This window comes from Gobius niger (assembly GCF_951799975.1).
Source record: "Gobius niger genome assembly, chromosome: 7".
NCBI lineage: Eukaryota > Metazoa > Chordata > Actinopteri > Gobiiformes > Gobiidae > Gobius > Gobius niger.
Window position 1 is genome coordinate 24,889,818 of NC_136858.1, and position 27,721 is coordinate 24,917,538.

Here is a 27,721-nt window from a genome sequence, read left to right on the forward strand (position 1 = left end):
AACGGAGCACATACGCAGCCTCTCCCACATGTCAAATAGCTCCAAAAAAGCTCACGATAGAAGCTACCAAGCTCTTCCACGTGTTCCCTATTTAAATAAAGTTACGTGAAGTGTTTTCATGCGAAGTATATTTACCCAGAAATGTAACATGTCGATTTTATAAGCAAATAAAGAGGGGGACTATATTGTGAGGCGTAATGATACGAGGAGCAAAACGTCCGCGCAGTAACTCCTAAAGGTTATTGACGGAAGTGAGCGGGGGAAGTCTTTAGGAGTTACTGCGCGGACGCTGTGCTCCTCGTATCATTACGCCTCACAATATAGTCCCCCTTTTTATTTGCTTATAAAATCGACATGCTACATTTCTGTGTAAATATACTTCGCATGAAAACACTTCACGTAACTTTATTTAAATAGGGAACACGTGGAAGAGCTTGGTAGCTTCTATCGTGAGCTTTTTCGGAGCTATGTGACATGTGGGAGAGGCTGCGTATGTGCTCCGTTTGCCTGGCAGAGCGCACGGACAAAGACCAGACGGGGATATATTAACTCGGCTAAAGTGAGGTAAGAACATATCTTAGTATGTAAAAACGGTGGCCTATTCCTTTAAGTTAAAAATTGACTTTTAGCACTGTCATAAAGAAACACTAAAGTGATATTTCAATATGAGGCTTTGACGCACACTCATTAGGTCGACGTCTGGCCAAGTAGATACAAATCATTTCTTCTTTAGGCAAATATAAGCAGTCCTTTTCATGTATTATTATTATTTGAGCAATTAACATTTTTCTCTTTCTCCAAATTTCACAATCATACAATTTATGGAAGCACAAAAGGAGTAGACAGAAGCAAGAAACTTAGAAGTGCCTACCCCTTGTTCATGTAACTTACATTTGCATTTCATGATGTTACAGTTAGGCATTACTTTTACATTTACATCAGATAAACAATCCTTCCTGAGTATTCTGTATCAGTTTCAAAACACAACTATATAAATGTACAAGTTTGTGAATTCACTTTTATCCAAACATAGTCACAGTTGTCAACATACAATCAGTAGACTTAGCTTACAATTTGCAGCACTGGCAAACACAGAGGTTTTAGCTGCATTTCACATAATTTTTACAGCATGCTAATAAATAATAGTTATTTATTAGTAACTATAATAACTATTAATTATTATTACAATGAATAGTTATTGTTATTGATCATAACAATTAGCCTGCTTGTCATTATCAATGAATGAATATCCAATTTCATATTATATGGGCACACAGTTTGACAAAAGCAAAATGGTTATGGTTTGACAAAGATGTTCAAATGCTGACCTGCAGTGGCCAGCATCTACACTGCCAGTGGTACAATGAAGACATAGTGGTAAACACACACAACAGACACAATGTGTGCCCATAATTGTCAAAGCTGCTGCACATGTACTACAGAGATTGTTCCAGCTTCAGCATCAGAGGTTTGGGTCCCGGCTTTTAACATTTTGTGGGATTCTGCTCCACCTTTTCACCCCTTTCACCCTGAACTGTGTAAAGGCCAGAAATACAAAGGTGTCAGATTACACTCTGGCTCACATATTGTTAAATATATTTTTCTGGTTTGGCAGATGATCCTTACACATTTTGACACTAGGCAATACAATGCAGCGTGAGGTATTCTAATGTGCATCATCACATTCACTTGGCACTGCCTAAGCGCAGCTCATTTTTGTTGTCACATACTCTGACAGAGCCTTACATGAAAACAGGCATAAGTCTGATAAGATATGAAGCACTGGCTTAAATTATTTGTTCATTCCCCGTCACTAGAAAGAAAAAGAAAAGTACATTAGGGTGACGCATCAGCCCTTATTTTAATCCAGCTCTGTGAAATCCATCAAGTGTTAAAATATCGAGGCATTGGTGTGTGTTGAACGCTTTGAGTACCATTTGTGCAATAAGGAGCTGTCTGTGTGCATTCATTCAGTGGCCTAAAGAGAAGAACTGAACACCCAGATCCACAAACATTTGAAGACAATTTTGTTAGTTACCAACATTCATCTTTCCATGTTACTCTCAAAGCTCCCATATTATGCTACATAGGTTTTACTTTCTTGTTTCAACCACCAGAAAAATGTGCCTAGTTTTCTTCTATGCTCGTGTTTAAAGGCACTATAAGGAAATTATTGTTGGCTGGGAACTGTTGCATTCCCACATTGTATGGCTAGATGCGGCACTTTTGAAACTGTGCTAACTTTGACCCGCTATAGCACAGAAGCAACTTCATACAGGAATCATAAAAGTAAAACATTTGTACTTTGAAATTGATGCGTCATTCTGAATCTATCTTATATATAAATAATACAATGAATGTTACAGTAGACGCTTGTGATATTAATGTATCATGCCTCGAGGTCACAAATCTGTTTCGCTGTTTATGTGAACTTTTATGCCATGACTAAATGTGCTGTCATGCCTATCATGCAGCATGTCTCTGCCTGCAGCCCTATATGTGCACAACACATGTTTGCCTTTCCAGATGGCTAATAGCTAAGACTTTCCAATTCTCTGCTGCTTAAAGGATGCTACTTTCCACCCTATTTGTCATCTGTATTGCGTCTATTAGTGGACACTGTCTGGCCCAGTTATTTTCAGAATGATCACTTCTCTGTTGATTAAATAGCTGCATTCAAATGAGCACAGGAAGTGGTGACCGTAGATGGGTAGAGGCTGTTGGCATGGTAACACTGTCTCCTTGAGCAGCGGATGGTGTAACATGTCTGCAACTTTGCTCAAGCGCTCGGATCTCGGCTGGAAGTGGCGTAGAATCACTAAAACATCTCGGTCAAATGCTGTTATGTGATTAATCGAATGTATCATCTCAAGCGAGTCGCGCAGCGGAGTGATGGTCAAACACGGCGAGCAGCTGAAAGCGCACGAGAAATCTGCACGAGATGAGAAGTGGTGTTGTGCGGCCCTTGTTAAAGAGGCGCATTGATGTGTGATGGATTGTGTGAGATCAAGCTGCTCACGTGGTGCTGTTTGTCCCTTCTATATAACCACACAATCTTTCAAACTTTATGTGCAGAGGCTAATGAATCAATTACGCTTGAACATATTCGTTTTTTCTAATTATTACTTTGTGTGAAGGAATCATGGCAGTGTCACTAGATGTTCTCACTCTATACATATGACATTTTAGACAACTTCTAATATAAGATGATTTAATCTTGCGTTGCTCTTGCTAACTTGTCACATCAGTAACAGCATTTTTATGAACCAACTTTAGTGACAGAGAGAGAAAGCCCCTCATTTCCATAACATGGCTGTTATGGAAATTCTACCTCTCCGTTTCAGTCCTGTGCCTAAGGGTAAATAAGGGGCTGCAATAAATGCCAAAGCAGGGAAAACTACTAAAATTATAAATAAATGTGTTCTTGTATGAATATTATCTAACGTGCCTTTTGCATTTTAAACTGAACTTTGAATACTGTGTCTAATATTGTAGAATGACTTAAGTAGACAGTATAACCATTAAAATGATTTAGAAAAAATCATTACAGACTATTAAGCCGCTACTTTTCCCCACCCTTATACAACTGTGCACCTAATTTATAGGTTCTCATGGTCATGCTGAATATTGTGTCATGGGTCACCCTATCGCCGTCTTCCTCCACATCTGTCCACCAGAGCGGGGGCAGCAGGATTCCCCTCCCACACTATAGCTAATGTGGCTTTGAGTGCAAAATAAATACTTTTTTTTTTCTCTTACCGCTGGAATATTATGGAGGGTTCAGCGAAGTGCCGGTATCAAAAGCCAGCCATGAGCCACAGACCCAGCTCAGAGCAGCTTCGAACACCGGGAAACTCCCGAGGAGGAGTTGCTGTGCGGGCAGCGCTTTGGCTTGACTAAACACACGCATGTTTACAGTTCTTAACACACTTAAGTAAATGTAAATGTACCTGTATGCCAACGTTCTCTTGGTAAATTTGACCGCGCTCAAGAGAAAAGTCCTGTATTTCCAGTGCTGATGCCGCTTCAAATGTGCTTAGAACAGCTGCGGCTTATAGACCAGTGTGGCCTGTATGTAATTAAAAATGTATGTATTCTTGTGCGCTCAATAGTCTGGAATTTACAGCACAACTGTTTGTTAATGCATGCCTAAGCCTAAGGTCTCCTCTCCTCTAAGCGCTTTAAATCAGAGCTAAGACTAAGTTAACTACACCAGGCTTACAGCATTTAATTAGGACTGAACCAAGATTAATAAAGCCTAAACGTCTTAACAAGAGGAGCAACTATTCACTAAAACAAGGACAACAAATCCCACGTTGAGAGCAAGCCAATTGATGCCAAAGTAGCTCTGAATTGGCACAAAACCACAAACTCAACCTTGAAGGAACTAGGCCGAAACAGAACAGAACAAGGGCTATGGTCCAAAAAGACTAAATCAGGACTAACCAGTGTTAAAACATATCTAGACTAGGAAACCAGGTCTTATTCAGGCCATAGTTACGATGTCACTAAAGGCAATTAAATGAACCTAAATAGTCATTTGCACCACTTGTAAAACAAACCCACCATACTTAAATTCTTCCGTCTGAGAATATCCCATACAACACCGAAGCCTCCTCACAGATATCCAGTTGCCTTGGCGTAATTAAAGCAGTAATCAAAATCTCATCTGCAGGTCTCATAGCAGCCTCATTATAGCACGATGGTGAGAAGCTAATCTTTGAGGTGTTCTTTATTAATTGGTCACCCAGAGGGGTTTGTTGACAGGAAATAATAGGCCGTTGTTCTGCGGCAACACAATACTAATTAAAGTGTTGACTTGAAGACAGAGCATCTGACAAACTACACAAGTGGGTGAGAAATTTTCCCCTGTCTCATATAGATTCGGGGTGTTTAACTTGATACCGGTGTAGACTTTGGAGGGCACAGGGGCAAGCAACAACAAAACACTTTAGCCATTAGAAGGGTTGCACAAATCAGAGTCATGATAATGAATTTGGCCCTTGCCTATGTGGACGTATTAAAATCACTATTCCCTTATACGCTACAGTATTTTTCATAATACCAGATCCATTTTATCTATGGGTTGAATATTATAATTAATAACCTCATATTATTGCCTTTTCTGATGCAAACCCAATTGTTTTTTTTATACCATATGCCATGCCGGGGGAGAAGATTGAATAAACTGAACTTTGTTATCATCATAATGATAATAATAGCAAAGAATTTGTGTTAACAAGCTTCTCAAAGCGCTACACTGTTGTCATTATTTATTCATTCCATACTCAGCTGCTGACCACCACCACCAACCGCTCACTTCCAAATTACATTCACACAGGGGGCGGGTTAACTGTTTTGTTTTAGAGTTACCTGCAGCACTTCGGCAAGTTTAAAACCATATTAAAGTTGCAACGAGCCGCAGTAGTTAACATTCTAGCGTAGTCACTGAATGAATGGCCAACTTTCATAAGAACTTAATGATTCACCAGCAATGATTGATATTATACTGCATATGTCAGAATTCTCGCACCATATTGAAACACACTGATAATTTGAATGGTACAATGCTTTCCTTTATGTATTATACTATGTACTGTAAAATGTCAACGATGTCAGTCAATAAGATCTGGTTGTATGGTTGGAAGAAGGATTGAATGTATGCACGTTACTGCACGCACATTACTGTGTGTATACTTGCGTATGGAAGCAAAGATAATAATTCTGAATGGTCTTGCTGTTGAACAAAAAAGCCTAAAAGTTACTCCTGAATATGTATAGCACGAGGGTAATTAATAATGATAAATGAGGGGAAGGCGCACATAAGCCTCAGCCTACTCCTTTTGAGCCTTATTGTTTACTGTGAGAATAAGAAGCAGCTCAAATAAACAGCTCAATCAATCAATGAAAGATCAAATTTGAGGTGAAAAAAAAAGATGTGTTTTTAATTCATTTAATCATTTAAGACCACACATGCTAACCTGTGGCATTGCATTCAAATAGAGACATCATGCCATTGTTTTGACACTGGCTGAGTTTATTCTTTCATCTTCTTTATATATCATTTATTCAGCTTCACATTAACCACTGATGACAAAGAAACATGCATTCACCCTTGTCATGCATCTTACTGTGCCCCATTAGTGTTAGTAATGACAAACTGATTATCTGGGTGGAACCTTTTGGCGCAGAAGTTGAAGTGAAACAGGGCTATGGCATTAACATCCTGACTCTGCGCCAAACGACAGGCCACGCTCGGGGTAATTAACTGTGCTGGTGTAAGAGCACCGAACTCCATCAGGCCCTCTGCACTTGTCAACACTCAAATTGATTGGACATTCTATTGGACGTGCTGTAATGAGCTGTTTCTGTGCTGTGTAAAGAAAACAAGAATCTACGACGAAGTAGCAACAAGGAGTTTGAACTGGATGGTCTGCTGTTGAGTTGCTGAGTTTTTTCTACATTCATCATTCATTGAGGGACTGCTTTTTCCCTTATGATAAACTGTTCACACCCTCAATAGGCATCATTAGGCATCATTCTCTTGAATTAATTAATCCTAACACACTTCACGGTCAGAGCTGGAGGGCAAGGACTATTCCAATGGGGTGCAAAGTGATGCCACTGACAACAATACAATGCACAGAGACACATACAGCTTGAGGTCATATGCAACCTCATACAGTATTGAATAAAAAGCATGTGGGGGGGGTGAGAAAGAGAGAAAGAGAAATTCAACCAAAGCCAGATCATGCTCGTACAAAAATCTCCAGCAGTGCAGAGTTAAAAGGCTGTGTGAGGTCACCGGCGGCACAAAAGAGAGATTAACTAAGATTTATTTTTGAAATGTTGAATTGACTGTTTGCTTTTGTGCGCGAGAGTGTATGAGCTCAGACCTCGCGCAGGGAGCGACAGCACTTCTGGGCGACTCTTTCAAAAATGTTCTTTTTTTAAAAAAAAAGAAAAGAAAAAAAAGCGTTGGAGCTAGTAAGAGAAAAGAGAAGATCGCTCCAACGCTTAAAAGATACTGAACAAGAACCATCCATTGCGGTGTTCCTTAAGATGGTGAATTATTTCATAGAATCGCTACATCAACAATGAATCACAGACAGTTTACCATGTCCATCTGTTTTACGTTTCTTTAGGGCTTCTGGCTAATTGACTCGGTGCATAACTTCAAATCCTAACAACGCTGCCCAACAAGTGACTTCCTGTTTCGATCCAGCACACCAAAATAAAGGCACCACCTTATTCATTAGTTCAGCAGTTCATTAGTTCAACTTTCTCTCTGCCTAATTTTAACAGACTAAACACTTAAAATGTGTGTGTTTAATTATGTCCATGTATTTAATTATATACAAGGGTTAGGACCTGCTGAACGAATCAATGAGACGAGCTGTGGGCTTTTATTTTGGCGTGCTGAATCGAAACAGGAAGTCACTTGTTGGGCGGCGTTGTAAAATAATAATATGTAAAAAATAATACTTGTGAGGAATGTAAAAATGAAATGTGTGTTCAGTCGTATAGCCCATGTTGGCCCATTTAGAGCTGGGATCTTGTCAGAGTGGTTTGTCAGGCTCTCCGTCCTTGACCCGCTCAGGAGGCAGTGCATTTGGAGGACGATCGTGCGACCGCAGCTGAATTTAAAGAAGAGACAGGGAGACACAGGCAAACACAGTGGCCCAGTGCCCCTGTGCATCTAGGGAACTGTCAGAGGAGCTGAACAGAAATCCTACTGAATGCTGTCGACCTCCAGCCTCTTATACTGGCAGTCCAGATTTGGTGCATACATTGGCAAAATGTTTCATTATTTTATTTTTACTGACTTGCTTTTTCCCCTATTAGCACTGTTAAGCACTATTAAGCACTAATTTATGTCATATGGAAACTTGTACAGCAAATTAATGCAACAGCGAAAAAGGAAAACATGCAAAAGAAGCTAAATATTGGGGCAATGTGTCTAAAAATGATTAAATTAACATGGACTCTGCTTTGTTTATACTTTTTTTTTTCTCTTTAGCATTCTCATAATGAATATAAGTGAGCACACGTGAATGTTCATTGTGTTTCTAAACTGAACTGGGCCTCATCAGGCAACCCCTGACAGAAATAAAAAGATGAATACGTTTTATCAGCGGGACGCACGGAGCTTGTGTTTAACAAGCTTTTTGAAATTCGTTTGTTGCTTCACTAGATTAATTAAAAGGCCTCAGTAATTTGAGACCGAAATACAATTAGACAACACAATTTGTTTGTCTCTGGGAAATGAAAGTAGCTGTTTCACAAAGCTGCGCCCTGCCATTTGCGGATTTCATTTTGCTAAAGCTAAATGTGCATTATTTCCCATTAGTGGGCTGTTTTATCAGCTTGAGTGCAGTTATTTATATAGTCACTGCAGCTTGCATAATAAAGAGTATGCAGCACTGATCTCCACAAACAGTGCTATGGGTGCTGCATTCTATTTAACAATGCAGCATTAATATTGTAGGCGAAAATTTACATTCATGGCTGACAGAAAAAAAGGATAGCGATATTGTCTAACTTTGGCTTTTCTGAAAGGAAATCATGTCCCAATAATTAAGTGATAAGTCTGTTATAGGTTTTCTTCTTCATTCTTTACTGTACTTTGTTGGGTCATGTAAGTTCTGTTGCTAACACAATAAGTAGAGACGGGAAGATGATACACACTAGAGGAAATCGCGTTTGCCTTTTTAAGCTATCAGAACAACCCGATGACAGCAATTTGTAAATAATAGATGACAGTCTGAGGCTATTCAACATTGTGGTCAGCATTGTGAGTGCACTGACAAAGCCCCTGACCCTTTGACCTCTGAATTACACTTCTCCCTCTCAGGTGGAGCTTGCTGACACTAGTATTTTTACTCTCACCGTTTTATAGACAGGCGGGCCTCCCCCTGAGCGCGGATACTGTACAGTGTTTGCGTTTTGTGTCGAGCGTCGACTCCCCGTCCGTGTCTGCTCTTATCATGTCACGTCTCGGGGTGACTAAGACAGCGGCGTGTTGCTATTCCTGTACACACACACACACACACACACACACACCTACACACACACACACACACACACACACACACACACACACACACACTCGCGTTAGCATCAGTGCGCTGTTGTTCTGCATGTTTGGATGAATAATGGCGGGTTCGATGTTTGCGGGACACACGCTCAAGTAGGTTAGGTCTGACAGCAGATGACAGCGTGGCACAGATAGGGATTATCAGTTGGGCTCCTGGTTAATTTGTGCGATATTTCACTTGGAGCCTTTTGGGTGGAATGAGGTCAGTGAGCAAAAGAAATTGTCAGACAAGTCTCCTTCTTTGAGTCATACTTAAATTAAGGGTTTGGTTGGCCTATAATATAGCAGTAATTGGGATTTGATTAACAAAGTAACTTAACCTTATTTTAGTCCACTTGAACTCGCAGTAATTCACAGTTGCTGCTCTGGTTCACTAAGGTACTCCTCTCACGCCACTCTCCTGTACTCGTTCAAATCAGCTTACTGCACTGAGGCTACAGCACTGACTGAACAGGGCACTAAAGCGTTCCCTTTTCCAGGGAATTTAACAGCAAGACCAATTTCTCTGCGTTTACTTGGGGGGGGGGATGAAAGTCAGCCACACTTTGAAGAGATTTCTTAGTCACTTCCCTGAGACTTTTCCAGATAACTCTCCCTGGTTTTCCGTGAGTGTTACCTTAAAACGAAACAAAAACAAAGATGGAGTTTTTTTTTTTTTACTAGATGAATGTTCAAAGTCTCGGAATCACAGAGACTTGTGATCCTTTGGGGCTCCAATATAAAAAAAAAAGAGAGGTGCTCTTGCTGCTCTGTCAAAATGTATTTCTAAGCACAAGTGAATATCAAAGGCTTTTTAGATAGCCATTTGAAGTGTGTGATTTTCCACGTCGTGCCCAAAGATTACACAGATATGCAAAGCCACACTTTTTTTTCTGGTTTGAATCTGGAAAGCCTTAAGCAGTGAATCACACTCATTTGTATAAATTTGATCTATTTCCCTTTCTCATCTTCTAAAATCTTCGCCGATGATACTTCAATAAAGCAGCCATACATTACTACCTACAATGTTTAATATAAATGGATGTCATAACATTCATTTACATATTTAAGTTAAATTTCCCATGGCAACTTTAAACTTCAAAAGGTGTGTGACAAACCTCCGGAAATGGCACCCAAATGCAACTCACCATCCTTCCACTTGGGGGCACTGATGAACAAGCAACTACAGCCAATGTGATGGGGGCGCTGCATAAGCTCACAGCTGATGTCATTTCTGTAAGCCAGCCATTTAAACTTTGCATTTTTATGAATCCACTGCTTCTAAAATGTGCTAGTAATGTTGTCGAATCCACTCGTTTCAACCCAAAGTGAGCCTAAACCCTCTATGTCTGTTTTCCGTGTGGACACATTGTAAGTCAGGTTGTTGTCCTTGGCAGCCCCTCTGATAGATTGCCTTATTAGAAAGCATTATGCAGATTGCAGTTCTGATAATTATAAAAGTGTAAACACATTCAGCGAGAGCTCTCTTCTCTCACCAGTGCGGATGAGCTCTCAACACCAGGTGGCCACTCCGACTTATTGAGACTCGACAAGGTGAGAACAAAGCTCTCGGCTCGTGTAAGAAGCATCTGGGTTGTGACGTGCACAACTGTATAGCACTGCAACGCCACCTCAAGATGAATCGATTTTGGCCAGTTGATGCTACAAATCATTTGAGCAGATAGTTTTAGTTGGTCAGTCTTTTGTGCACTTTCCCAGAAGAAATACCAGCATAGCATATTATTCTGAGATCTATATAGTGCACTTTAATTGTGTGTGTCTGGTTGATAAGGGAAGGTTCTTTTTTATTACTGTATGTGGCTTCCATTTAATTAGAAATCTTGGGCTAAATTTCCCCTCAGTTTTCTGACCAAGAAATGTAGTGCTCTAATGGAATACGATCAACTTGATTTGGGGGATTCGATATTGTGTTTGGTTTGTGCTGGTCACATTTAATTAGAAGAGTTGTTGAAAGTTTTTGATTGCGTCTTCTGAACTAAATTGGTTTCGCTTACTTTTCGACCATGAAATTCTGGTGACTTCTTAGTAAATTGTAAGACTGGGCTTAGCAGAGCTCACAGCTCTCCTTTATCCAGCTTAGACCTGTGTGTTTTGGAGGCAGGCTCTATGGCCAGTGTGCTATAACAGAGCCACACTGCAGCAGCTGAACTCTGAGCACTGAGCACTCTCCCCGGCAGAATCCGGATTGTGTTTATCAGCACGCCTTTTATGTCCACATGTTCTGTGTATTCCTGTAGCCCTGCGCGGCACGCTGAGGCAGCCATCAGCAGTCCCCCTTGTGAGAAATGCGCTTTTATTAGCCAGCAAGGCGGACTTGCCCGGATTCAGCACCCCTCTCTGTGGATAGCTCCTCTCTGTATCTCTTTATATACTGTATGTATGTGTGCATGTTGTTCCTGCATTTTTGTGTGCGTACGTGTGACGGAGAGCGTGACCAAAAGTAAGTTGTCTATGAAATGCAGCATCATCATTCCTACACAACCTGGGTAAAGAGAAACTGCAGCCTCCAATGTGGAAAGTTAATGAGAAAAAGAAAAAAAAAGAAAAAATCTTGGAGCTGCGTGGAAGTGTGTCCGCTGTTTTTGTGGCATTGTTTTTTCTGTATGATTTACTAAATGTCAAATGAAAAGAAAAGCAAGCAGAAACAACGATTCATGATGTGGAGAGAAGAATGCAGTGGGTTGTGTCTATCCTGATCCCGCTGTGCACAGAGGAGGGCGCGTGGAGAAAAAAAAACAAAAAACAAAATGGACAGAGTCAAAAGCGCTTGTGAAAGGAATCAGCGCTGGAGGGACGCGGCTTCAATTCGTGCTTTTCTGCCTAAACAGCCTCTTCCTCTGCATTGCACTCCTGCTCCAGTGATTCGCTCGCTGAATGCTGCCCATTTGCATAGCCACTCTCCGTCCTGCTTCCTGGCTGGCTGTTGCCGCTCCCCCCCCCCGCACTCCCTTCACTCCTCCCTCCTCTCCTCTCTCCTCTTGCGCACATCTTCACAAGCGCGTTGCCGATGCCTCTTGCCCGTGCGTGTGTGTGCGCCTGTGTTTCCTCCTGCCCAGGGCTTCTCCCTCTATCTCTCTCAGGTGATTCTGTTGTCGCTGGCTCACGAGTCTCTCTCTGAGCTGTGCATGGAGGAGCGACTTGGCACAACTCGCAGGTGCAGCCCTCGCGTCTCCAGTCCTTCACCGCAGCTGTCCGACGCACTCCGATCGGACTTGGATGTAACTATGGTCCCATACGCCTGGAAGTCTTGTGGAGCAGAGGCAGGAGTGGGACTCGCTGCGTCTGCTTGGCTGCTCTGAAGAAATGCACTTTGTCTCCAAGCTTTTGATCTATTCTTAACTTGGCTTTGTGGTTTTTCTTCTGGCAGTTTTTCTTTTTCTTTTTCTTTTTTTTTGTGGGGGGGAAATTAGCAGTTGGGGAAGATGTGTTGAATTCTAAGAAAGAGCTCTGATCTGAAGGGGAATCGGCGTGAACTGGGAATTGCTCTTATTTCTTGATGTCGCTCTATGATGATTTATCAGACTTCGGTACCTCCCTGGACGCTACTACGGATTTTCTAAAGTACTGCTGAATATACAAGGGCTTTTTTTTTTTTTTTTTTTTTTTTTTTGAGCAATCGACATTTTGTGTGCTTGTCCCTTTCGCTTATTTTTGCTGGGCGTAAGTGCGATTTGGCATGGTGCGCGCTATGGGCTGCGAGGCTCTCTGAAGTTTCCACCTTGATCTTGAAGCCTTGTCTGGCCGCTCAGGGAAGATGTTTGAAGGTTGGAGGACACAGTTTCCTCCTCTGAGGCCCATAGTGGTACCACTAAACCGGAATCCAGCCTGGCACTTGCTCTTGTGGATCTCTGCCCTGGCACTCGGTTTGGTGCTGGGGTCAGAGCCTGGGGGTGCGGACAGTCTCCACCACGTTCACCCATCCCACGGGACCAAGCGTCACCATATTGTGCCTATTGCAATCCACAGATCACCTGCATCTCTCAGAGCAGGGCACTGTAAGTATCAACCACACCGTAGCATCTTGCATTAATTTTGATTTGAGTCTGTAAAATGTTCATTTCAATCACATTGCACCCAGAGATTGATCCAGCCGTCATTTTCCATCCTCAGCAAAGTGCCCTCTGTTTGTGTCTGAGATTAGCCATATCCCTATCTCCAGATGCTCCACTGTGTCCAGATTAGACAGGATTAGAACATAGTGGCGCTCCATGTCGCCCGTGGGTGTTTGGATTGAGACAAAGAGGCATAGGGTCCAGCACGGCAGGGCGCTGAGCTTCCCTTGGCCCGTGCCCAAACCAGAGTGTACATCAGGCCTCCTACCAACAGGGCAAGTGGGTTCCTGACATAACCAGTAGGAGTTAGACAGGCAAGTAGAAGGATTAGTCTGTTATACTATTTTTATCCGGTGTTGTAGGAGTGAGCTTGGATGCTTTCATTTAAGTCATCCGGAGTCAGACTGGTATTTATAAAGGAAAAAAGAGGTTAAGAAAGTTCTTCTTTATATTGGCCTTGGGTTTTGAAGTGACGTAATCACAACTGGTTTTGCACTGACGTAATGCTGGGCACCCTCTATTTTTATCTTTGCGTCTTCTTGGACTATTATAGATGTCAATGAAATAATGCCTGTGCTTGCACCAGATTTACATTTTAAGGGTTATAGTCCTCACAAAACCTTCTGCCTTTAGTGGTATATTTATTTTGCTAGCATCACGGTTACATATGGGGTCAATAGGCGCATACATACATACAAAAAATTAAAGCTATACAGTGAAACTGACCCTTTGTTTTCTGTACAATTACTATGTGAGCAAAATCTGTTTGAGAAGTTGATCATTAAAACCTGTTTGGTACAAGTTCTCATGCCGTTACAGAGCAGTGGAAGCATTTGGAGCTCCCTGGGCCCAGAACCAGCTCAGAACAAGACTAGAATTTGGATCTCGGACAGAATTGGCTGAAGCAGGGCGTCAGCACTCTTCCTCAGTGATGATGAGGGAGATGGGGGCTGGCTCTCCTACTGAGGCAACAAGAGAGGCAACAAGAGAGGCAATTAGGCCACTCTGCCGTGACCTGTCTGGATTGGACAGTGCTCCGCTCCTCTCCCCAAGGGCCTGGGGCAAGTGGAGCTCTCAGGCAGACTCTGTGGCCTAATATCTCACTTATTGTGGATTCTTCCCATAGTGCTTTTACTGTAGGAGAGCTCACATGGGGCAGAAGAGTAACATGATTTAGCTTGTGGTTGATCAGTGTCAAGAGGGCACCAATGCAAAGTGGGAGACAAGCGGTTCACCATTGAACCTGGCTCCTGGACAAGCCCCGCTGCTGTGCAGGACTTTGCAAATTGGACACCTGAATTTTCTGACACTGTTTTCTCTATCGACTGCCTCAGAAAATTCCATTCATGTTGAAATGCATTTCAATCTAGGGCTACACCCCCACATTCCAGATATTATACAACTTTACCTTCTAGTGTTGATACACTAGAGTCAAATAATTAGTCAGACCAAAGAAGAATCCAACATTCTTTATGTTTCACTTGTTAAATTTGCCCAAACAGATAGAAGCTTTATTTTTTACAATTTCAATAATTATGACAATGCACTGCAAAGGTGAAAATATTCCATCTGTTGTGTACATGGGATAAGATTGTAGAGGTAAGATAGAGAATAGTCCAGTTTAATGTCCTTCGCGTTGAACTTATATGTATGGCATTGATGTATTTCTAAAGAGGTAGAAAATTACCATGGTCAAGATGTATGAAATTGAGCTGCAGTGTGATGCATTGTTTGTTTAGGGCAGGCAGTAATGAGGTTCAGACAGTGTGAGCTGTATGAGGTAGACGGACTATTCATCATCAATAGACTCCCAGAGGTGATGCTCTTCTCTCGGAGATGGATTTGATACTCGATATGTTGGATAACTAGGTTATTATATTTTCTCCTGTACCTGCCGTTCCCATTCACAGATCCAGCACAGAAGATCAGATCAATGTGTTTAGAGTTGAAGCAATCAATCCATCCACGACGGGCATGGTTTAGCTGCAACGCTCGGAGGAATTTACTTTCTGCAATGGGATTTTGCTGGCTTATGCTCTTATGTGGGGCTTGCACTGCCCAAACGTTTTTAGTGTGGGTAAAATAGTACTCGGACTCGTATGTTGTGGTGCTTGTGGTTGTAGTAGTATTAGTACACGGAAGTCTAAATTCGACTGCTTATACTGCATTTGCACTAACAGCAGAGCTCTCTGCCAAATGCCTCTATTGACTTTCTAAGTACTTTCTGTATTTAAAATGTTGGTGGTTTGGATCAAAGTCAACAAAGCAATTTCAATGATTAAAATCCATTGCAAATCGCTGCACCTTGGCAGCTAATAGTCAAATGGATTAGTGAGACAGCACTTGTACAGGCTGAGAGTACAGGCGTGGTGGGGTCAAAGTATCTCTGACTGGAGCACGTTTAAGATGAAAGAAGTGGAGATCGGTGGAGGGGAGTCTCTTGAGTGTGATGTTGCCCTGCTGCTGCCTCGGCTGTTGCGGGGCTTGTATAATATAATTACTCCCATGTCTGAGAGTTGATGTCACAGTGCGATAGCGCGGAGATGACACTATCAGGAGCTGCAGCGTGGCACTGGAGATGATAGCTCTGCTGATAAGCATCGCACACTACATGTCCCCCTGCTCTAGTGGGATCATAGGACTATTGACCCACGCTAGACACTGGGCGCTTCAGTCACCCAGTGTTTGATGTACTTGTAGAGGAGCGAGGAACTTTTTTTCAAGGTAGTCTATGTTAGAGTTCATAGATTGAGATAAGAATTAGCATTAAACATAAGCATACATTTGCATAGGGATTCAGTATGGTTATTCTGCAGGTTTAATTTCCCCCATTAACTTTCAGCTAATTGATGACTAACAAATGTCTGAATAATATATGGTTAATCAAGACATTGTCATTTCTAAGGCTGAACATTGCCGGAGTTGTTTCGATGTGTGAGCTAACTTTGAGTCATCCATGAACTTACTTTTTCCCTACTTGCAGATGTGTTGAACAAACATTAGTGTTGCTTTACTGTCATCTTGCCTGGTCCTACCCTCTGTGTTCATGGCATACAGTCACTATTACTTTTTCCGCCCATTCAGTGCACTTTATTCCTTCTGTGGCCACAAAGCCGCCCCCAGTTTCTCCTGTTGTCTGTGGCGCCCATCCAAGCAGACCGCGTGGGCCTAGCTTTCCGCCCGCAGTGCTCTGAGTGTGCGGTGTGTGTCCGAGTCCGAGGCTGGCATTAAAGGAAATGAGAGGTGACTGCGCGTGCGACGGGCGGTGGGGGTCAGCTGAGTAATGTGTCCAGTTTGGGTGTAGGGAGCTCAGGAGACAGGGAACACCAACCCCCCCCCCCCCCCCCCCCCCCCCACCGTCCACTACCTCCACCACTCCTCCTGCCTCTGTCTCCAGGGGCTTGTCTGCGATTCTCCTATCAACACAGGTCCAAGTGAGGTTTGAGTCAGGAAGTGCCACAAGGACCCTAATGACTCACCACCAGCAGCGTCTCTCTATAAACATGTTTTTGCAGTTTGGGTTACGTAAAATATCCACGTGAGCCTTGATTGATTTATTTTAAAAAAAAGAAAAAAGAGCTGGTGTGCCGTGCATGCCGTGTCACAGGCCCAGATTAATAGGTTGTGCTAGTCAGGGCATTTGTGTTCATCAAATTAATGTGCATATAGATGGATCATTTGTTGTGGTAATATAACTTTTGTGTCTTTGCACATGATGGTAACTTTGGTCTCTTTTTAAAATAAAATAGATATAAAATAGATGCTTTTAAGACAGTAGTTAAAACAGAAAATGATGGGGAACAAAATGAACTGAATTAAGGGCCAAAATACATCTATATTTTCTACATACTCTTGGTTAGGTTTGGTTAGGTTACTTTATTTGTACCCGTAGGTACAGATAAACAGATAAAGTACCTCATATAAGTAAACCATATAACTACTTTTTCAATAGAACGTGCCCTTAGCAAAAAGGAGTATATTTAAGTATACTGCAAGTACCCTCAATTTAAGAGAGTGTACTTTTCAATTGATAAAACACTGTTTCATAAAGATATGGTACATTTTCCAAATCAATGCACACAGTTTTCTTTATTAGGACTCCGAAACGACACTTAATCATCACAAATGTGCACAAACAAAGCCAAACTAACTTAGCCCTGGTTTTATTTGGCCCTTGTTGTTCATGCTGAGGGTTGTAAGAATTATACACTATGATTTATTAATGCACTAAATGTATGATGACAACATCATCATAAAGGAAGTTTTTTTGTTTTATTCCTCCTTAGTTTTTTAGTGTTGTTCTTGTAACGTGCCTATAGTGTTTACATGTGCCTTTAAATTCTCTTTTTTACAATAACAATAAATTAAACCAAACTAAACTTCATAGTAAAAACATTTTTAAAAGTGTTGAGTGGTTGTGTGTTAGTTCTGCTGATTGTTTTCAATGTTAATGTTCACTTTTTGTATCATAATTGCTGTGCGTGAAGAATGTGTTTAAATGGGCAACAAGTATGTTCAGTCTTCTGCTAAAATGAATCTGTTTTAGGTTTTGACAGAGTCCTGTTTCTCAGGAATGTGTGGCTGTGTGCAGTGAATAGAAGTCGAGATCAATATCTCACCATAGTATGGAAAGGTGAACGTAATATAATTAACTATATTTCAAAAGCACTTGAAGTATACGCTTCTTTTTGGTAAGGATGACCTCGAAAACATGACCCAGCCATTCTGCAGGTGTTAAAATGCTAATAGATTTATTAAATCCATTACGTGTGTCCAACCTAATCATCTCCGTATTCCCAGAAGTGTTAAAAAACAATAAATAGTCTTTGAGCACAACTGCGAGTGGAAGAATGCAAAAGCCATGTTTTTTTTTTTTTTATATCTCGTCTGAATTGGGTTCAGTCACCCCAGAGGATTCTCATTCTCTGTCATCATAATGAGGCAGCAGCTATCAGTGTGCCAGTCAGGCCTGTAAATACATACTTATGCACGTTCACTCACTAATGCACACACTGCGCTCCACACACTCGCCCAAATCAGCCTCATCTCTTTGATCACTTTGAATCACTGTCAGAAGCTAAGAGTGCAAATACGGACGCTGTAAAATGCGCTCATGGGAAACGCTTCTTTAAATTTGGACGGTTCGTGATAAGTATTAATAGTAGCAAAAACACCCGATACTGTATCATTGGCTCGGATGAAAATAGGATGATATAAATGATAGTTTAAAGCTTTTGCAATCCAATGAACATAGTGGAAAATAAATGCAGTGGCAACATCTTGAGAACACAGAAGCATAGGGGTTGTGTAAGTAAAGTATATTTGTAAATCAGTCTATCTCTAATGGAAAAAGAATGAAATATAAGGTGACTTTGAGTGATCTCTCGTCCTCTTTCTATGAGAGCAGTGCAGCATGCGAACGGTTCAGTGTTGATCCTGATTATAAGACTTTGGGCGTTTTTTATGTCTGTAGCTGAAAGTAAAATATTATCAACTTCAATCTCAACAGTATATCATTTTAAATTTAGAGTAAAAACATAGTTCTTGTGAGACGTTGTCAGCCGTACCGTGATGACTCCCCCAGCTATGGACTAATTGGTTCTTGGAAAAGGTCAACGGAGGAAGAAAAAAAAAAAAAACAGGGAATGGAGGTTCAAATCTTTCCGCCTGTATGGACCGTTATAACTGCGTCCACAGGGGAGGACAGGGAGGATAGGGTTCTTTGGCTGCTTGCACACACACAAGAAAATGTATGATTGTCATTGATCAGCAAATCGATAATGAGCCTCGGCTTAAATTTCATGGCTGTTTTGAGAGACGGGGAAAGAAATCCATCTTCCTCCGTGTGTGGGCGGTTTGACTGACAGCGTAATAATTATTCCTAGCTAACAAGTAATATCATATATGGCTTAATGACAACTGCGATGACAAAATAATGCGGGCTGAATGATTGGCTGCCCTCTGCAACAATAGGAGATCTTTTAAGAACTTGGCCTTATCACAACTACCTGTTTTTTTAGGTTGTAATTTACAATTGCTCACCTGCAGCAGAGTGGCAAAAGAAAGGAAGCTGCCCCCCTAATCCACTCTAATAGGATTGTGTGGGATTTCACCTTCCTCATTGCTCCTCCAGCCTCGGGCCTGCTGGCAAGGACTGATAAAAAATACGCCTGCCTAACACCTAACAGCAAGCTAATATTAGCATATATTTTGCAGCATGCTGTAGAAATACAATGCATACCCCCGCATTTTTTCCCCCCCAGTCTTTGTATAATTATTTGTTGGCGGATTGTGCACGGATGCTGCATGGTTTTACCTGACAAATGTGTATCTTTATCTCTTGATAGGAGGAAACACATGTAATCATCTGGGTACTATTGTGGAAAACAATGATTTATTGAAAAAATGTGTCCAAAGGATGTTCAAAAAATTGGTTTATTAAGGTTGTTAAACTCAGAAGGAACACACCGATTGAATGTTGAATTATGCCGAAGACAATTCCTGGAATACATTCAATCAAATCAGTCAATCAAAACTTTATTAATAAAGCGCTTTTCATACAAATATGTTTAACGCAAAGTGCCTTGCAGATTTAAAAGCACTACGGGAGCCGTGGGAACATATTTTGGTTAGGGGGTGCTGAAGGACAACATTGCCCCCCTAAATGCTTTTCTGTGCTTATTTCCTATTTATTATTATGGCTTGCAATGTGCAAACCATCCACCGGGGGTGCTGCAGCACCCTCAGCACCTTGGGGGCCTTGACTGCATTGGTCAAAAAAACTACAATCTACAACTACAACCACTTATGGCCATGCAACGATTTCACATGTTCCAGTCATGTCCTAATGTGTAGAATGCGCCCAGACCTATTCACCACAACTGTTACGCATAAGATCTGAGGTGGCAGTAGTGAACATAACATGACTTGCATCTAGTCTCTTTAAGTGTGAGGACTTAACTTTTCTGTTCAAGTTTTAGTTGAAAGAAACAATGCTGTTTTGGTGATTGGAACGTTTTTAAACAGTGGCAACACTTTTCACTGTAACACCTCTCGGGATGGCAGTAATAAAATCTACTTCAGCTTTAAGTATGAGATAGGGGCCGTTTTGCTGGCTGCAAATTGTGAAAGGTGCCATTGAAAGGGCCCTTCTTATTTGATGCAACAGATCCAGGAACCACAGCGAAAAAGCCGCTAATGGTCACTTCTCCTGATCTCCAGATTCCTATTACAGTCAACAATCCCCCGAGATTTGGAGCTAAACAAATAAAGGCCCGGCTCTTTGTGAGGGCAGGGTTTCATATGGAGGCTACTTGAACAGGCCCAGTAGATATTCAATTATGGACAATGCAGCCCTTGTTTTCTCCCGGGGATCCAGCAAAAAGAGAGAACAGGAGAGGAAATGAACTGGTGTCATATGGGGACAGCAGGCAGCGTCAATATTACCATACAGAAATAATTGAACCATAGCTGTGTGTGTTTCCTTCTGCCCGGTCCACAGAAACATTATTATGTGCACGTGACGGCAGTTTTGAACTAATTCGGGCAAGAATCCAAAACATCCGTAAACTTGCCATTTTTAGACGTTTCTCAGAGGTTTTTCTCAATCATTATGCCATTTAAATCAGTGTTCTGAATACACAATCATGCCTTGGAAACGTCACTACTTTTTGTTGCCCACCACCATCCATATAAATCTGTTGTTGAAACCTCTGAACACACTTTTGAATAGCCGTGTCCTACTGGCTATTATCCAATCACTACAGCCAAGAGAAGGGGTTTAATGCAGAGGACAGATTTCCCTATTGAGTCAAGAAAGCATTAACAATAACAATTTGCGTCATTGCTCCCCTCTGACCACCACTAAGCACTCAACTCACACGCCACATTCATAATACAGACAGTGTGGGTGAAGGGTCGCACCCAAGGTCACCGTCTGAGCCAGTTTCGCCTCTTCTGTACTGTATGGCATGTTGATGAATCCATCTCCAATGAGTTCTTCTCATATCTAATGCTGGTGGTGGTGATGTGCACAGCGTCTATATGTATGCTTGCAACATTAATTACACAAACTGTTTATGCAGCACACAAAGCTTCCATGGCTTATTTTGTCCTTAGAAAGTTGACAACACATACATGTTTTAACACTGTTTACTTTAATGCCGCCGGGTTGGACATCTCCAGCGGACTGCGTTCTCGTCTCAGATCGCACATGAGTTTTGGCCCTCTCTGTGTTTTCTGCCTCACTTGTCTGTGTAATTATCCCCACACTCGTCTCCCTCAGTAATTAGAACTGCAGTCTAAACTCCACATCTGCTGGCGCCTTAATACACAAGACAACAAACACCCACTGATGTTTCGCTCCAGTCCATGCTATAACTGAATACTGTGAGTCGGATGGCACGCGATCACTCAACTTCGCAAACGAAACGAATACTGAGAAATCTACTAACGCTTTGCTTATGTTTTTACTTTGATATGTTTGCCGGAGCACATTTTAAGCGCGGGATGTCGAGAGAGAGAGAGCTCATCAGACACATTGCTGGCAAACAAAATGGCAGGCCCCCGAAGAAAGAGCGCATTGTTTTCGGTGGAGCAAATGAGCCTGAAGTGGTGATGAGAGAGTAAATTAGGAGCTGTCGATAGTGTGAGACACCTCTATCAGGGCCAGGGCTGCTGGCAGGGGAGGCCCGTATGCAGCTGGTCAGAGAGACAAAGCCCTGTTTGGTCTATTGCCCCATTAAGACACTGGGCCAATTCTGTTGCACAAGGCTTATGTATCTGTAAGGGTATGGGAACGCTTGGGTGACCCCTTGAAGAAAAACAAGAAAAAAAAGTCATCAATCCTCTTGCCTGTGTCAATTTTGTTGTAATGCTCTCTCGCTGGATTAAACCCAAAAACGGAATTATTTCACTTTGGCTTGTTGCTCTCTCGTTGCTACATCTAACCAGTTGCGTGGTGATTTGCATGGAGTATAGGGGATGTGGGAGAAGTGTCTGACCCGGGGACAAAACAACTCCCCAGTTGGTTTGCATATGATCAACTCACAGTGTCATTTTGATTTCATTTTTGTAATGCAAATCTTCTTTGAGAACTTGAACGACATCAACAACCATGCCTATATGAAGATCAACATGATAATTACATTGGTGATGAAGCTGTAAATTTGGTGAGGGCCGTGTAGAGCTGGATGGGTGTATTGCCCCATGGAGACTGTTTCTGTCAGCTCCTCTGTTGCAGCAGGCTCATGTATCAGTCAGGGCTTAAGGGGCAGAAGGCAGGAGGACAGAGGGGTGTGAGTGACACTGGTCGGCTGAGCATTCATGGCATAATGTTCGCAGCCCGGGGGGCCGAACTGTACCTCGACCGTGAATTGATGGTCCCCTGCCACAGAGGGCCAGAGAGAAGGAGGGAGTGTGGCCCCGGGGCCCGTCACTACGAGGTGAAGTCTTATCTGTTCAGAGGCGTGTGGGGAGGAAGCAGCGCGCGGAAGCCAAGATTTCTCCATTTTGTTCAATGGTAAATTGTACCGTTTAGGGAGGCTTTGAAGATAAGTAATTTTTTACTTACAGAATATTACTTTTTTGACCTAGTTATACTTTGTTGGTTGAGTTGAACTGATGTATAGTCTTGATAATGTGTTTAACGTTATTACTTAGTTGAGTGGATAAAAATAATGGATTCTATATGTACCATATAAGCTCCATATAAGAGTCTGCATTTTCTCTACATTTTACTCTGCAATTCTCACTTCTGAAGACATTCATATGTTGTGTCGACTGTCTTTCCCCGTGTAGAGACCGAATGAAACGGAATTGCTGTTTCTCAGTTTGGCTTTGAAACAAATATTAAAAGAAACAAACTGATTGAAACTGAAAAGCTAGCCAACATGTGTCTCATTTCAGCTACTGAAGAACAATAATGACCATTTCTATTTTTATGTGCCAACCCCTTTGCTAACTACACTTCTCACAATCTTGAACAGATAGCAGCGCTTACGTTTTGGCAAAATGAAGCGGGGAAACTAAAATAAATGTGGCTGTGTTAATCATGCTTTTAAAATTAGACATTATATATCCTTTTAATTGTGTTTAGTGTGTGGAGCCACGGATTCTGTGTCGGCAAATAAAAATACCCATGAAATAATTAAAGAAAATTCTATCTTGTTCCGCAGACAGATACATTGTTGATGTTTTGAAGGGACAAATGGCATGATGTGGTCACTTCCTGACTTTTTACCACCTTTCACCATTACAAACATGTTTTCTTGCCATTGGTGCATCCGCCCAACTCTGCTTTCTCTTTTCTGTGGTCACTTTGCACTGCACATTTGTCTTGAGATCTGAGTTAAGTGCCCCTGCAGTCCTTCTCTCTGAACCCTGTGAGTTTGGGCCTATTCTAAAGCATGTGTCTCATTGCTTGTAATATGGGTGACCAATGAAGGGTCCAAGCTGCAATGCCCCACTTTGAGTCCCCACTTAATTTAATTACATCAAATTAGCAGGAGCAGTGCAGGAGGGAGGGGTTGTGGGAGCGGAAAGAGGATTAATTCTGTGCAGCTTATGAAGGCAGGTTGGATAGCCAGCCGCCCCATGCATGAGACTGCTCTGGGATTGTCTTTATTAGCAGCAGCTTAAGGCTCATAGGTCAGTGGATATTGTTAAAACAATACTTTGGAAATAGGCTAATTAGAAAATGTGCCCAGTCTAGCCTGAAGAAAAGGGGCAGCGAGTTTAAATAGTGCCTTCATTAGTAACATTTATGAAAGTATTTTGTCTTGTTAACAACCTGGTTCTCCCAAACCAAACCTGCGCTCTGCACAACACAGTATCATTAATATTAATGCTTTGTTGAAAAAAGTTGTTTTAATGAGGAATTATGTGATAGTCTGTTGATGGTGTTTATGCAGCACATCACCTTTGTGTTTTGTAACAAGCATTCTACAAATATAAAAATATGATCAAACAACTGTGGCATTATGTTAATTATCAAGGCTCCCTACATTCACGTGTTGACATGGAACACAGTGTTGTACAACTCAACATATTATTATTACTCCTACACACAGAGATTAAATAAGCATGAATGCTAAACATGGAAGATCCCGCTAACGCCTAAAATCATAACTTATAGCAATCATAAAAATAGAATTAAATTAAATGAAATAAAACAAATAAATCAAAAGTTTACTTTACTATTTTACATTTCCAAAAAAGCTAACTCTAAAGTAGTTTGAGTTTACTCCCTAATTAGTTTTGCCTAATTAGTTAAGCTTCAAAGCAACTTGCATTTGCAATTTGACTTACTTTCTTCTCTTCCTCAATAGATTCTTCGTTCTTATGCTAGAGAACTGTTTTGGGATCTGGAAAAATGTCAAAACATTAATAATAAACCCTTGAACATGAATGAATGACTTCCACTACTCGGGGATTTTCTCTAAAACCATTCACTATCTTTCCATTATAAACCAACATACTAAAGTATATCTTATATTTATGTTTTTCTCCAAATAACAAAGGTTTCTCACACATTTGAATCATTAAAAAAGCTTGAGCAGGCTCTCCTCCTGGACTGTGTTGAAATAGCGCTGCTGTTCTAACTGTAGAAGTTATTAGATCTCGGCGGCAAACAGAAGATAAAAGTGAGTACCCCATCAGAGCGCGGCGAAGATGAAGTCTCAGGCCAATGAAGTGTAAAAGTTTCTATCGACCACGCTGTATATATGCCAATATGCCCGGACTTATTAAGCCAACACAGAGTAAGCAGCAGTGTGCACCAGAGGTTGATTTAGGACCTCTGTCCACTCCACTTTCTGCTGACTGCAAACAGAATGGCTCAGCAGCTGCCGTCTGATAGAGACCGAAAGAGGGATTTATCACTCAAAAAAAAAAAAAAAATAACATTGCAAGAAGCAAAGTACAATGTGGCAGAGTGTGGAGCATGCAATATTTTATAGCATGGGTTAGTTTCATGATGGAATCGCAGTATTATTGACCTGGTTGGCAAACGCAGACTCTCCCTTAAAGGCCATAAATCTGAAGGCTGTCCGAGGTGTATGGAATGTATGACATGCATGTTCCAGTATATATATATATATAATATATATATATATAATGTTCATCATCACTCTCATGGATCTCTCTCTGATGTACACGACAGAAAATCTAAAGTGGGAGGCAGAAATACCGGTCCGAAATACCCATATTATCCTTGCACACTGTCCTAACCTTTTCTCTTATCTTTGAGATGCTGCTGTCACTAAGTAAAATTAAGTACCTTGTGTATCTTAATAAATCCTTTCCGTAGTCCCTCTGGGGGTAATACAAGTGTTAATGGGGTGATTGGGGGGTCTTTCATCTCCCCCTGGTGTCTCTGTCCAGAAAACCACCCTTGCAACTTCCCAGCCTCCAGGTCAAAGGCGCAATTCACACAAATATTATCACAAAGAAGCAGCAAAGAACGTGCAAAGCTTACTATGGGCTAGTGCCACTTTAGCAATTTACAGTTTACAGCCAAGTTTGAGTGAAGAAAATGGTCTCCATCGTTGTGGCACAGCATACAATATCCCTGTCTCCCTTTTTCTTTTCTGTCAGTGTAGTATTTACTCTCACAGACGATTAATGAGTAAAACTAACATGTTACGACACCTACAGTGGCGCTTATGGCTTCTAGGAGCATGAATTGCTTAGTTCTGCCTTAATATCTTTGATCCTAACGTACAGTGTAATATGTTATTTATGCTGTCCAAAAGAGCATGGCTTCATAACCAGTATTGTCGCGTTTGACAGTGTCACAACATTGTGTGTATTCCGTCTGCATATTGTCGGAGAAAATCCTGGCCCCTTGACATATAATTAAACCACATTTCCCCAGCACGGTTGTACGGGATTGTTCTAGTCTCAACCTGTGGATAAAGCTTTTCCTCACAGCGGCTGGTTTCTTCAAATGCACATCCTATTTTTAAGGCTGTTTGTGCCGAGTGAGGATTAAGACAAGTCAACAATCCATAGTCTTTTTAGTCTCCCCAATGGGCTCCTCACACACCGCTGCAGACGGAGAAAAGACTCTGAGCTAGTCTTAAATTGTTGGAAGGAGCTGGTTGCGCTGGAACAATGAGCAGGTATACAGCGCGGTGCACAAGTCTTAGACAGCTTTTAGGAAAGGTGTGTAGTGTGCGAAAACACACAAACAAGGCAAACAGAAAGTTAAAATTAGAATCGCACACTCCAAGGCTCCTGCGTAATAGGCTTTTCTTAATATGCCATGCCCAGATTTCCAATGAATGCAAATGAATGTATAGATAGGGGATTCACAATTAAGACAATCATTTATTTTTATTGGACCTAATGTTAAAACTTACCTTGTAGGTTTGACCTCGAGAAAATGTTCTGAATTGTATTTGATTATCGTTACATCACACAGCAAACATTGTATAGCCCTGTTTATACTGTAAATGTGTTTTGGTATATGGTCAGCCACAAGGATATACTGTATCCGATCTTCCTAACAGCGCAGTTTTCATGGCCCTGCTGAATTCCCTTCATTTGCACCCAGGGGAGACCGAGTCGGAGTAGACGCCATGTTGTAAGAGCAGACTCCAAACAAGCAGCAGAACAATAGCTCATATTTCGGGGGGTTGCTGTATATTCTCTGCACCGCCTCGCTGCCAGTCAAAGCACATAGCAATTATTTCGCCTCTCGCATCAAGCTATTTGGTTAGGTAGCTAAAAATACTATGTGGTAAAGGGTGTTTGTTTTGACGTGAGAATATGACTAATAATCACAGACGGGCTGACTGGCTAATGACATGATCTGTTCACAGTGGGATTGGGGGTTTGGAGGGCTTTTTACATCCACACACTTGGTTTCTAAATAAAACATTTGTCATATTGAAACTGAAAACCTTGGTAATGGGTTTACAACAGCCAAGAATGTAACAGCAATTACCAAAGTATTAATAGTTTACAGAAAAATATCAGTTCAAAATGACAAACCTATATAATATAATAGTCATTTCGATGCGTGTTTCTGGAATCGTCAAATCACGTGTGTTTGTAGTTTCTCAGTCGTGCAGGAGCTTTACAAAGATTCTCAAGCTGTCATCTATACTATTTTTTTTAATTTTTTTATGTTGAGGATGTTTTTACTCTCACCTCAAGAGACCTCATCAGCAACTAACAAGCCTTTGGCAGAGGGCAGGATTGATACTGATTTAGTACGAGGGGAATGTTTCTAAAAACGTGTTCAATAGTATTTATTTTATGAGTAGTGGTATGAATTGCACCAACCCGATACTCTAAAAATGACTACATATCCGATACAGAACCGATACCAGTTTTGGCTCTCAACGCCTTAAAAACACAGTCAGAAATACTTAAAGTAGTTTACCTAGATGCTACAAACCCGGAATCCACATATCCCAAGGTGGTTATACTGTGAACTGGAAATAAGATCCAATCCAATTCAGCAACATTTTTTATGTTTTCAATTCAATCAATAAAAAAAAGGGACAACCTTGGGTCAGCCTGAAGGTGACCTATTGATATTGCTTTCCAATTAATCTGACTCAGA

General features: G+C 41.4%; 1 protein-coding gene across 21 annotated transcripts in view; it reads left to right on the forward strand.

The window, feature by feature from the left end:
- LOC306965589 (neurexin-1a-like) overlaps positions 1–27,721 on the forward strand; it is a 300,028-nt gene that overhangs the window by 145,333 nt on the left and 126,974 nt on the right. The window contains exon 1 of one of the 21 annotated variants that reach the window (XM_079560085.1): positions 11,762–13,092. The exons of 17 other annotated variants lie outside the window; for them this stretch is intronic. In XM_079560085.1, the coding sequence (XP_079416211.1) occupies positions 12,852–13,092 (241 nt within the window). In that variant the 5' untranslated portion in view covers positions 11,762–12,851. Of the gene's footprint in view, positions 1–11,761; positions 13,093–27,721 lie in introns of those variants that run through there. 3 more of the 21 variants (XM_079560088.1, XM_079560084.1, XM_079560087.1) reach the window with 3 other exon arrangements.